The sequence below is a fragment of the Bubalus bubalis genome, chromosome 12, assembly GCF_019923935.1.
Source record: "Bubalus bubalis isolate 160015118507 breed Murrah chromosome 12, NDDB_SH_1, whole genome shotgun sequence".
Taxonomy (NCBI): domain Eukaryota; kingdom Metazoa; phylum Chordata; class Mammalia; order Artiodactyla; family Bovidae; genus Bubalus; species Bubalus bubalis.
Window position 1 is genome coordinate 37100590 of NC_059168.1, and position 13137 is coordinate 37113726.

General features: G+C 38.2%; 1 protein-coding gene across 9 annotated transcripts in view; it reads left to right on the forward strand.

Moving 5' to 3' along the window:
• The window catches only part of EML6 (EMAP like 6), a 288870-nt gene that overhangs the window by 175991 nt on the left and 99742 nt on the right, over positions 1-13137 (forward strand). For all 9 annotated transcript variants that reach the window (XM_044925915.2, XM_025261030.3, XM_044925913.2 and 6 more), the window contains 3 exons: positions 3373-3540; positions 4495-4601; positions 11102-11220. In XM_044925915.2, coding sequence (XP_044781850.1) covers positions 3373-3540; positions 4495-4601; positions 11102-11220 — 394 coding nt within the window. The remainder of the gene's footprint in view (positions 1-3372; positions 3541-4494; positions 4602-11101; positions 11221-13137) is intronic.

Sequence of the window (13137 nt, forward strand, 5' to 3'; positions counted from 1 at the left end):
AAGGGCCTTAAAGCAACCGCCAGAAATGTGGGTCTTATTCTAAGTGCAATGGAAAACTATTGAGATTTTAAGTGGAAGAGTGACATGACCCATTTATGTTTTTAAAATACCACTTTGATATTGTGTGGAGTGGAATAGTGAAGAGGAGGCTTCAAGTAGAGATTATCACAAGAGCCTGAGTGATAGAGGATGTAACTTGGACAAAGATGTCAGGAACAGATGTGAAGAGAGGTGGTTGAGCCTAGAAAACAATGTAAAGTTAGACCTGAAGACCACACTTGTGGATTGGGAGTGGGAATAGAAGGAAAGAGAGGGATTGAGGATGACTCCTAAATTTTAGGTTTGATCAATGGGCTGAATGCTAGTGCCATCTACAGAGACGGGAAGATGAGAGAGTAAAATGGTGTGTGTGTGTGTGTGTACGTGTGTTATGGTAGTAACAGAGTAGGAAGGGAAGGGTAAGCTCCTGGTTTGTCCATGATAAGTTTGAAGCAACTATTAGACATCCAAGTGGGCATTGCACGCAGGCCGTCAACACTCTGGGGAGAGTTCAGTCAGGGCTGGAGCTGAATGTTTGGCACTCAAGGGATTATCAACCATATTTAAAGCCAAAGAGAAAGAATCAATAGAGAGGAGATGAGAGCTGAGGGCTGAGCCTTCCTTAGGGTCCAGGAGGTTTTGTACAGCCACTCAGTGTCTTAAGGAAAACCTTGGAACAGATGGATGTGACCTTCATGTATACAATAAATATTTAAATGCTATTCTAGAGGCTGGAGATAGGTCCAGCAGAAATCCCCGGAGCTCTTTTCCTACTGAGGAGACAGTCAATAAACAAAACAATAAAAACACATCTGTTGGTGAGAAGTGCTGTGATGAAAAATAAGGCACCCAGTGGGAGTAGTGCTCACGGGGGGCAGTAGGGTGTTTCTATTTTAAACAGGAGTGGCCAAAGCAGGGCTCACTGATACAGGTTCATATGACTAGAAACCTGAAAGAGGGGAGGGAGCCAGCCATTCAGAAATGCAGGGAAAGAGCATTCCAGACTGAACACAAGCGCAAAAGACAGAGGCAGAAGAGGGCCTGGCATGCAGAGAGGCTAGTGAGACTAGAGCCGAGTAAGCGAGGGAGAAAGAGGACAGGAAGGAAGATCAGAGAAATAAGGCCTGACTACTGATGACGCTGGTGCCTTCCCTGGTGGCTCAGTGGTAAAGAACCTGGCTGCCAGTACAGGAGACACGAGTTCGATACTTGGGTCAGGAAGATACCCTGGAGTAGGAAATGGCAAGCCACTGCAGTATTCTTGCCTGGGAAATTCCATGGACAGAGGAGCCCCTCAGGCTACAGTCCATGGGGTCACAAAAGAGTCAGACACAATTTAGCAACTAAACAACAAATTGGATGACACTGATGTTTGAAAGTTCTAGTTCCAGCCTACCAAGGGTGTATGAGCTAGCTATGGCTGTATAACAAATTCTCCCCCTCCCAAATTTAGCAGCTTAAATCAATAATCATTTATTATCTCACAGTTTTGGGGAGTCAGGGATTCAGGAGCAGCTTAGCTGGATGATTCTAGTTCCAGGTCTCTCATGAGGCTACAGTCATCTGAAGACTAGACTGAGGCCAAAGATCCTCTTCCAAGATGTCCCCTCACCTGGCTCTTGGCAGAAGGCCTCAGTTCCTTGCCATGTGAGCCTCTCCCTGAGCTGCTTGGCTGTCCTCATCACACGGTATCTAGAGATCCAGGAAAGAGCAAGGATGTATCCGCAGTGTCTTTTATAACCTCCTCTTGGATGTCACACACCTTTACTTTTGACAGTCTATTTGTTTTGATTTGTCTCAAATAATTTGTGGACATATTTTTCCAGCTTTATTCAGATAAAATTGACAAATAACATTGTATATGTTTAGAGTGTACAACATGGTGATTTCATGTATGTAAATGTTGTGAAATGATCACTACTTTAAGGTGAGTTAACATATCCATGACCTCAGTTATTTACACACACATGCTGAGAACATTTAAGGTCTACTGTCTTAGCCACTGTCAAATATATAAGACAGTATTATTAAATACAGTCACCATGCTGTATAATAGTTCCCCAGAAGTTATTCATCTTATACTGAAAGTATATCTTTGGCCAACATCTCACCATCTCCCCAACCCCCTATCTCCTCATAACTACAATTCTACCATGTTTTTCTATGAGTTTGATGTTTTTAGAATTGTGGGCATTTTTAAAACAACTCCAAAGAGATGGGTTAAATCCTGTCTAAGGAGGATGTAAAGGTCAGGGCAGCAAGGGATAGCCCAGCAAGGTCTACTGAGATGTGGAAAGAAAGTGTTTACTTTATAATTATTGAATTATCATCAACCGGTATCTCCAGATCAGAGTTGGAATCTGTTTGACTTTATTAACAGTCTAATCTCTTTAAACTGATTTAGGAAACTCCTTGTAATGGGCAAGGTTGCTTTTGAGACTCAAGTCCTTCCTTTCCCCTTCTGTGGCAGCATCCCCGTTTTGTCTTTTAAAACCTCACCTGGTCAGAACATGCTCTCAGGAAAATAACATGTAGCAGCCATTTTTGGCTTCCTATAAATTTAAATCATTATCTCCCCAGTGTGTATTTAAATTTTAAGCACGTGATAGTTAAACAGGTGGCCTTTCCCCCATTAAAGAGATGCCACTTAGAGGGACTGTGATAGCTAGAAGTGTTTCTGAAGAAGGGATGGGGTGCTTGTGGGCCCTGGAAATATCCCACAGTCTTTGGGGTTCTAGGCCCCCACATGATAAGATGGACCTTGCATATTTCCATCAGTGCCTTTATACTGCTGTGTATGGACCATACACTGGAGACTTTTCTTCAGTAATTCAGTGCCAAATATAAGTTCACAAAGCTTTTCTAGTGCATTTACTACCCAGGGATGGTGTTCACTGAGTAAAAGTAATCAATTTAAGAGAAAAAAGTTTCATTTTCCCAACTCTACATCATATGACCCCAAACAATAACTCAACATTTCCCCTTCAGAATTATTTTCTGTTTCCCAGTTGTAAAGGATTGCCTGTTGTATCTCATACTTAAGTAAGAATGTATAAGATATTTATTCTTTAGCTTTTATTTGCAGAATCAGTGAAGCAGTAGGTGTTATTTGGAACAGGTTCAGATGTGTCTTTAGAAACAGAGCTCAGATTTTAAGACCTAGTTTTAGCTTAATCCATGCTGGAATGATTGACATATCTTTTGAAACATTCACTTATTTATTATATATAAGACTGAAGATTATATTTTCTAGTGTATTTAAATAGGAATGTAATTTTTTAACCAACAAGTTCTTTTTTTTCCATAACTAATCTTCTCAATAATGTCTTTCAGGAGCCAAATTTAGAAAGTATGTGGGCCATTCTGCACATGTTACAAACGTCCGCTGGTCTCATGACTTTCAGTGGGTATTAAGCACAGGAGGGGCTGACCACTCAGTTTTCCAGTGGAGATTTATTCCAGAAGGTGTCAGCAATGGCCTGCTGGAAACCGCACCCCAGGGTAAAACCAGTAATAATTTTTCAACATCTGTTTTTTTTTCAATAAAAATTTCATGTAATGGCCTGACATCTCTTCTGAAGATAAAGAGTTAAACCATTTTGAAAAATTCATTCCTACCATAAATTTAAAAATTTAAAAAACAAACAAACAGAAAAACGTTTTGAGATATGGGTCAATCGAATATGGGTCAATTGGATAATTTCCTTCAAAGAATTTTGCTTATACTAAATGAAAGCTGAAGGTTTAAAGTTTACATGAAGAATTAACTTTTGAAAATAATACTACACATACATTTCAGTCTCCTTAGGACAATTCTGATGGATGGTGGGGCTGCTGGGTCAGGTGACAAAGTAACATTTGGAATAGGAGTTGCCTTCCTAATAGGGATCAAAGAATGATCCACAGTCAGGATCAGCTGTGTTCCAGGTCAATGGATATGTTGGTCCTTTAATTTATTGTACTTTCAGTAGTAATGACCATGTGCTATGTGAGGGAGTGGTTTTTATTGGGAAGGATTCTGCAGCAGTTTTGACCATGACAGTTACTAGCACCTGGTGGTCATGTTAATAGGCTAAAGAGGATTTTTACTGAATAAGTGGTTGAATTTCCTTCTGACCCATCTTCCTCTGTGGTAAAACCTTCCCGTCTCCCCTTTTCTCTCTTTCAAAGCAAGATTTAAAACCCAAAGATCCATTATCTAATACAAGTGTGGAAATGGTGGGGGGAGTTATGCTAGTCTGTTAATACTCCTAAAAAGAGGATGAGAGGTATGCTGAACTTAACCAAAAGATGAAAGAAAAAAGATGTTTTAAGAATCTACAGCAAATGAAAATTATGGTGTATGGTGTATTTTTATTGAACTCAGTAGGATAGAAGAAAGAAAATATTTTTAAACTTTTTAGCCATTAAGAGTCTCAGAATTTCTGCTTGTTTCTTGTGGGGGTATTTCTGCAGACGGTGGCACTGATTCCTACAGTGAAGAATCTGATTCGGATTTATCTGACGTGCCAGAGTTGGACTCTGATATTGAGCAGGAAACTCAAATCAATTATGATCGCCAGGTCAGTAAACAGGAAGCCTTATGACAAATACCTTATAACCCCAAATCTCGATATCATTCAAATCAGACACTGTACTAAGATTGGTTAGTCCTTCAGCAAAAGAAAATAAAAGAATTAGTAAAATTGCCTGCTGCTTATCTTTAAATACAGATTTGAAATAAGGCTTTTACTGATCATGTCAGCAAAAAAATTTTAAGGAGAAGGTAGTAGCAAATTTTAAACCAGAACCCATGACAATTTGGGTTTCTTCTTTCCTAGCAGCTAAAAAATTTTAAATATCTGTTACAGAAAAATGTGCAAGTAAGTTACATGATTTTTCATTTTTCTCAGCAGATCATTAAAGCATGCATTTTCTTTATAGAACAGGAGACCCTGGAGGCATGGTAGTTTGCAAATGAGTGATGGTGTCTCTCTTAACTTATGGAGACCATTATCCATTTAATTAAAGTAAAGGCCCAAATACGATGTGTATTATCTGTCCAGTCAGAAATCATCTTTGGTAAAAAAGTTGGACAATTACAACTAATTGAGTACTATTTTTTTTTAAATAGATATTTAATTTTAGCACTAAACTGTGTTTTAAAATGCACAATCCTTCACTGGAATCTGGACACATATCGCCTTCTTAATGGTAATAACTCTAGAGGTTCTATTTTCTTCCTTGTCATTTAACAGAGCTATGTGAAGCAGATTCCATAAATGAACATAGAGTGAATAAGATTTCAAATTTCAGACATAACAACTGTCAGTGTTGCCCATGGAAACTTACCGTAGGCCTGTGACAGCTGCCATGTATCAAGTATCTCTGTGGGGCCACGTCCTGTGCTTTACATACACCAAATCCAACCCCACAGTAACCCCTGAAAGGTTAAGTACTTTGCCTGCATCAATATTGCCTGTAGTGTTAGAATAAAAAAGTGGCTCTGGTCTTCTCTGTAGATGCACATTCTATGTGCTACTTAGCTTTGCCTCTACGTAAGCTCTGAATGTATTTCAGATGATGCCTTTTTTTCCAGCCCGTAATTGTCACTCACTGCTTTCAATGTTTGAAAAATTAGATTAGCACAAAAATAGTCCAACTGATGTCTTGGGTCAACTTCAAGACTAAATCAGTTTGACTGTGTATTGATGTAATATATTATGCTATAGATAAAGATTTGAAAGGAAATTATTAATATGGAAATATGAAAATATTAAACAATATTATACCCTAATATCAAGGTGAAATGGAATGAATGATGAAAGGGGAAAGCAAAATGAACATACAATTTAAAGAAAAAAGAATTAGAAAAGCAATTTTTTTAGTTGAGATGTTTATATTTAATAAAATGGTACTCGTAAAAGAATGAAAATGAATGACTTGATTGAGACTCATGCCTAAGATTTATATATTCTCCCTGACATCTTACTTTCTAAAGTTTTCCCCTGTGTTATTTGATTCATGTTGTCTGAATTTGATTCCTGAGTTATTCCTGAGCTGGAAGTCTGTTCTACAGATGGGACTTTGAGGCCCACAGAAGTTATGAGACTTGTTCAAATAAGCAGTAGCAACGCCGAGACTAGAATTCAGTTCTCTAAAGTAGTTGATAAGCTGATGAAAGCATCTGAATTCAAATGAATAATTATCATTAGACTTTAAAAGCTTAGTTCATTGCATCTGTAATAGACAAGGCAGAAGTGAGATATCTCTTGACTTCCTTTTTTTCAGAACAATTTTTGGTCAAACCCTAAATAAGAGCTTTATTATAATATTTTCATGATTTTTTGTACTGTAGTTTGATTGAATTAAATTTCATTTAAATATATTAAATTTTTATCTCTTGATAGTAGGGCATAAGTACATTGTAGACAAAAGATGGATTTTATCCACATTTAAATTATAGGGAATGTTATCCCAGTCAACAGCATAGTTTAGGTCCTAGATTAGGCCAAGAGCTTGGCTCTATATCCAAGTCTGATCTGGAAGGTTCATGGGGTCATGAAAGAAGGATAATTCCCAAGAGTGATCACCATGATTCACAAGGCCACATTTTACATGTCTGAATAATCAAGAGATTTCCTGCCTAGAAGAAATTATAACAAAATATTTAAATTATATTTTATTGATAATTTTATTTAATAATTTCCTTTCATATTTATCTGAAGTAACTATATTATCTGGATATAAATTGATTAAGAAACATAATAGCAGAATTTTTCAAAAAAATTCTTTTAAATCCCAGTGATTTAAAAGATACTTCAAGTTAGCTTTGTTCATTTAGTTCAGTTCAGTAGCTCAGTCATGTCCAACTCTTTGCGACCCCATGAACTGCAGCACGCCAGGCTTCCCTGTCCATCATCAACTCCCAGAGTTTACTGAAACTCTTGTCCATCGAGTCAGTGATGCCATCCAGCCATCTCATCCTCTGTCTTCCCCTTCTCCTCCTGCCCTTTCTTTTCAACTGAGTCAGCTCTTTGCATCAGGTAGCCAAAGTATTGGAGTTTCAGTTTCAACATCAGTCCTTCCAATGAACACCCAGGACTGATCTCCTTTAGGATGGACTGGTTGGATCTCCTTGTAGTTCAAGGGACTCTCAAGATTCTTCTTCAGCACCATAGTTCAAAAGCATCAGTTCTCCTGTGCTCAGTTTTCTTTATAGTCCAACTCTCACATCCATACATGACTACTGGAAAAAACCATAGCCTTGACTAGACGAACCTTTGTTGATAAAATAATGTCTTTGCTTTCTAATATGCTGTCTAGGTTGGTCATAGGGAGAAGGCAATGGCACCCCACTCCAGTACTCTTGCCTGGAAAATCCCATGGATGGAGGAGCCCGGTAGGCTGCAGTCCATGGGGTCGCTAAGAGTCGGACACGACTGAGCGACTTCACTTTCACTTTCATGCATTGGAGGAGGAAATGGCAACCCATTCCAGTGTTCTTGCCTAGAGAATCCCAGGGACGGCGGGGCCTGGTGGGCTGCCGTCTATGGGGTCGCACAGAGTCAGACACGACTGAAGCGACTTAGCAGCAGTAGCAGTAGCAGGTTGGTCATAACTTTCCTTCCAAGGAGCAAGCAAGTCTTTTAATTTCATGGCTGCAATCACCATCTACTGTGATTTTGGAGCCCCAAAAAATAAAATCATCCACTGTTTCCACTGTTTCCCCATCCATTTGCCATGAAGTGGTGGGACCAGATGCCATGATCTTCGTTTTCTGAATGTTGAGCTTTAAGCCAACTTTTTCACTCTCCTCTTTCACTTTCATCAAGAGGCTCTTTAGTTCCTCTTCACTTTCTGCCATAAGGGTGGTGTCATTTGCATATCTGAGGTTATTGATATTTTTCCTGGCAATCTTGATTCCAGCTTGTGCTTCATCCAGCCCAGCATTTCTCATGATGTACTCTGCATATAAGTTAAATAAGCAGAGTGACAATATACAGCCTTGATGTACTCCTTTTCCTATTTGGAATCAGTCTGTTGTTCCATGTCCAGTTATAACTAGAAGAAGTAAAATTCAGTCTTATGTTCTCAATTTCATTTGTCTTTTCAAAGAACCTACTCTTAGTTTTATTAATCTTTTCTACAGTTTTCCTATTCTCTATTTCATTTATTTCTGTGCTAATCTCTTTTATTTCCTTTCTTCTAACATTGGACTTAGTGTCCAAACTGTTTTCTAGCTCTTTGATGTATAATACTAAGTTCTTTATCTGAAATGTATCTTTTTTCTTAATGGATATGTTTATTAGCTACAAATGTTCCCCTTAAATATGCTTTTGCTGTATCCTATAAGTTCTGATATGTTGTGTTTCCATTTTCATTTCTGTCAGATTTTTAAAAATTTCCTTTTTAATTTCTTCTTTGATCCATTAGTTGTTCAGAAGTGTGTTAATTCCTACTTATTTGTGACTTTTTCAGCTTCCTGTTACTTATTTCTCAGTTCAGTTCAGTAGTTTAGTTGTGCCTGACTCTTTGCGACCCCATGGACTGCAGCACACCAGACTTCCCTGTCCATCACCTACTCCCAGAGCTTACTCAAACTCATGTCCATCGAGTCAGTGATACCATCCAGCCATCTCATCCTCTGTCGTCCCCTTCTCCTTCTGCCTTCAATCTTTCCCAGCATCAGGGTCTTTTCCCATAAGTCAGTTCTTCACATCAGATGGCCAAAGTATTGGAGCTCCAACTTCAGCATAAGTCCTTCCAGTGAATGTTCAGGATTGATTTCCTTTAAGATTGACTGGTTTGATTTCCTTGCAACCCAAAGGACTCTCAAGAGTCTTCTCCAACACCACAGTTCAAAAGCATCAATTCTTCTGTGCTCAGCTTTCTTTATGGTTCAACTCTCACGTCCATACATGGACTACTGCAAAAACCGTAGCTCTGACTAGATGGACTTCTGTCAATAGAGTAATGTCTCTGCTTGTTTAATATGCTGTCTAGGTTGGTCATAGCTTTTCTTCCAAGGAGCAAGCGTCTTTTATTTTCATGGCTGCAGTCACCATCTACAGTGATTTTGGAGCCCAAAAAATAAAGTCGTCACTGTTTCCATTGTTTCACCATCTACTTGCCATGAAGTGATGGGACTGGATGCCGTGATCTTAGTTTTTTGAATGTTGAGTCTTAAGCTAGCTTTTTCACTCTCCTCTTTCACTTTCATCAAGAGGTTCTTTAGTTCCTCTTCACTTTCTGCCATAAGGGTGGTGTCATCTGCCTATCTGAGATTATTGATATTTCTCCCAGCAATCTTGATTCCAGCTTGTGCTTTAACCAGCCCAGCATTTCACATAATGTGCTCTGCATATAAGTTAAATAAGCAGGGTGACAATATATAGCCTTCACATACTCCTTTCCCAATTTAGAACCAGTCTGTTGTTCCACATCCAGTTCTAACTGTTGCTTCTTGACCCACATACAGATTTCTCTAAGAGGCAGGTCAGGTGGTCTGGTATTCCCATCTCTTGAAGAATTTTCTACAGTTTGTTATGATCCACACAGTCAAAGGCTTTAGCATAGTCAATAAAGCAGAAGTATGTGTTTTTCTGGAATTCTCTTGCTTTTTCTATGATCCAACGGATGTTGGCAATTTGATCTCTGGTTTCTCTGCCTTTTCTAAATACAGCTTGAGCATCTGGAAATTCTCAGTTCATGTACTGTTGAAGCCTAGCTTGGAGAATTTTGAGCATTAATTTGCTAGTGTGTGAAATGAGTGCAATTGTGAAATAGTTTTAACATTCTTTGCATTGCCTTTCTTTGGGGTTGGAATGAAAACGGACCTTATCCAGTTCACTGCTGAGATTTACAAATTTCCTGGTATATTGAGTGCGGCACTTTCACAGCATCATCTTTTAGGATTTAATGTAGCTCAGCTGGAATTCCATCACCTCCACTAGCTTTGTTCGTAGTGATGCTTTCTAAGGCTCACCTGACTTCACACTCCAGGATGTCTAGCTCTAGGTGAGTGATCACACCATTGTGGTTATCTGGCTCATTAAGATCTTTTTTATATAGTTCTTCTTTGTATTCTTTCCACCTCTTCTTAATATCTTCTGCTTCTTTTAGGTCCATACTTATTTCTGGTTTCATACAATAGTGGTCAGAAAAAGATACTTTATATAATTTTAGTCTTTTTAAATTTATTGAGCCTTGTTTTGTGGTCTAACATTATCTGTCCTAGAAAATGTTCCTTGTGCACTTGAGAAGAATGTGTATTTTGCTGCTGATAAATGAGATGTTTCATATTTGTTTGTTAGACTATTTGGTCTGTTGTTGTTGTTGTTTAGTTGCCAAGTCATGTCTGACTCTTTGCAACCCCACAGACTGCAGCGTGCCAGGCCTCCCTGTCCCCCACCATCTCCCAGAGTTTGCCTAAGTTCATGTACATTGCATCAGTGATGCCATTCAACCATCTCATCTTCTGTCATCCTCTTCTCCTTCTGCCTTCAGTCTTTCTCAGCATCAGGGTCTTTTCCAGTGAGTCATCTATTCACATCAAGTGGCCAAAGTTTTGATGCTTCAGCTTCAGCATCAGTCCTTCCAATGAATATTCAGGGTTGATTTCCTTTAAGATTGACTCGTTTGATCTCCTTGCTGTCCTAGGGACTCTCAAGAGTCTTCTCCAGCACCAGAGTTTGAAAGCATCTCTTCTTTGGCCTGTGGTATTGTTCAAATCTGTTTCATTATTGATTCTCTGGATGTTCAATCCGGTTGTTGAGAGTGGGATTTTACGGTTCCCAACTATTATTGTATTGATATTTATTTCTTCTTTGGGTTGTTAATATATGCTTTGCAGATTTAGATGGTGTCAGTTGCATAAATATTTACCATTGTTAAATCTTCTCGATAAGTTGGCCCCTTTACCATTATATAATGCCCTTCTTTTTCTCTTGTGACCACTTTTAATTTCTAATGTTTTCAAAAACTTGATTTCCTGCAATTAAAGATTTCCTGAGCATGCCAAGATATTTATGTATTTGAAACCTGAAGAGTCTCTCACTAAGTGCTTCTGTTACCCATGAAGGTTTACAAAGAAGATCTACCTCAGCTAAAGCAACAAAGTAAAGAGAAAAACCACGCAGTGCCCTTCCTCAAGCGAGAAAAGGCTCCTGAGGACAGCCTGAAACTGCAGTTCATACACGGGTAGGTGACGTGTCAGCATCCTATCAGCTTGTCCTTCTTCTCGGTGCTGCCCCTCTTCCGGCCGGCTCTCCTCGCTTGTCACGCTTCTCAGTGCTGCCCCTCTTGTGGCCGGCTCTCCGCTCCACCTTGCGCTTACTTGTTCTTAATATTTTAACCATGACTCTCCGTCCAGTTTTCTCAGTGTTCTGTGTCCATCTCAGTGTGTGTGTCTAGATTTTTCATGCTTCATGGCCTTTCGTGATACATGTGTTACTGTCACTCCTTGTTATTTCATTTCGTTCTCTCCATCTCTGCTTCCTTCATTCCATAACTCCTGCTTCCTTCATTCAGCTGGCTTTCCCAGGACAACTTTTCTCTGAAACACTTTTGATTCTAAATTATGTAATAATTTTGAATTTTGAAAATCATGTGCAACTTTCCACACTTTAAGTTGACATCGAAGATTATTTCAACCTAAGCTTAAATGCTTGTAAAAAGAGTATGATATCTAGTGTTTTATAAATACTCACAGTATTTATGGCTCACATTATAAATGGCTCCAGTGGAACCTAAATGCCATAGACATTTGATTTCCATCATTATCAGTTTAAAAAATACATGAACCCGTATTTCTGTTCTACTTCTCCCACAGAATTTTACCCTAATGTATTATTTTTATGCTGGTAAGTCTTTTATTGATCACCCTGTCTTAACTTCAACAAGGAAAAAACATACCTATCAGTTCAAATTAAATTTAATTTCCTGTGACCATAACTCTCTAACTCTATGCTCTCCAATATAGTATCTACTTGTAGCCAGTGAACACATGAAATGTGACCGCTCCGAATTAAGATGTGCTGTATATAGAAAATGGACACCAGATTTTGAAGACTTAATGTAAAAAAAGTATACACATCATTAAAATGTTTTATATTGATTACAGGTGGACATGATAATATTTTAGACACATTGGGTTAAATATTCTTAAGATAAATTTCATCTGTTCCTTTTCATTTTCTAATGTGACAATTATAACTTTTTAAATTACCTATGTGATTTACATAATATTTCTATTGGACAGTGCTGCTCTTAGCATTAATACATTTTCTTCTGGATTTAATTTTCATTATAACTATTAATATTAATAATAAATAGCTGGCCAAATCAACATAAAGATAGTATAAATTCTGATAAACAGTTATTAAACATAAAAAATTTTATTGGAAAGAATATTAAGATAGAATTTTTTCAATGAGTTCAGACATATGTGCATATATATTTCTTATTGCTAAATGGTAATACAGTTTAGCATTTTATCTATTCCAATTTTGTACTTTTTAATGTAAGCACTAAGAAAACTTACTCATATCTACTTATTGAAGTAAATGAGAATAGAGGCAGTTTTATCACAGCAATGGTAATCAATTCTTTAAATTCCTCTTGAGTTACAGGCCAAAAATATAGATTGTGATTTTGATCTATCATGCAAAAATGTAATTTAATGGTCCATCAGCTGACAATTCAGTTAAATCACTTTTCAATTTTGTTAAAAGCAAAAAATTGTTTTGGTGTCCCTGGAAGGTTCGACATTTGAAGGTAGCACACCATAGTGAGATTCCAGATGAGTGAGAGGACTGACTTCCTAAACTGGGAGGAAGGCAGTTAGGAAATGGGAAGTGGGAAGGGAAAACCCACCCCTCATCACAGGTGTGTTCTCAGACTGGTCAGTTTTAAGAGAAAGCACATATAGTAGCCGAGGATCTGGAAGTAAATTCTGTTAAAATTACCAGTGTCCATTTGCCCCTTTGAAAGTCATCGCTTGCCTTCAGAGATCTTCATTCCCTCATTGAAGATCGCTGTCACAGGCAACTGGGGAGACACCGGGGTTCTACTTGTCCGTGTGCTTGCTAGCATGTTAACTTTATCTTCTCACAACTT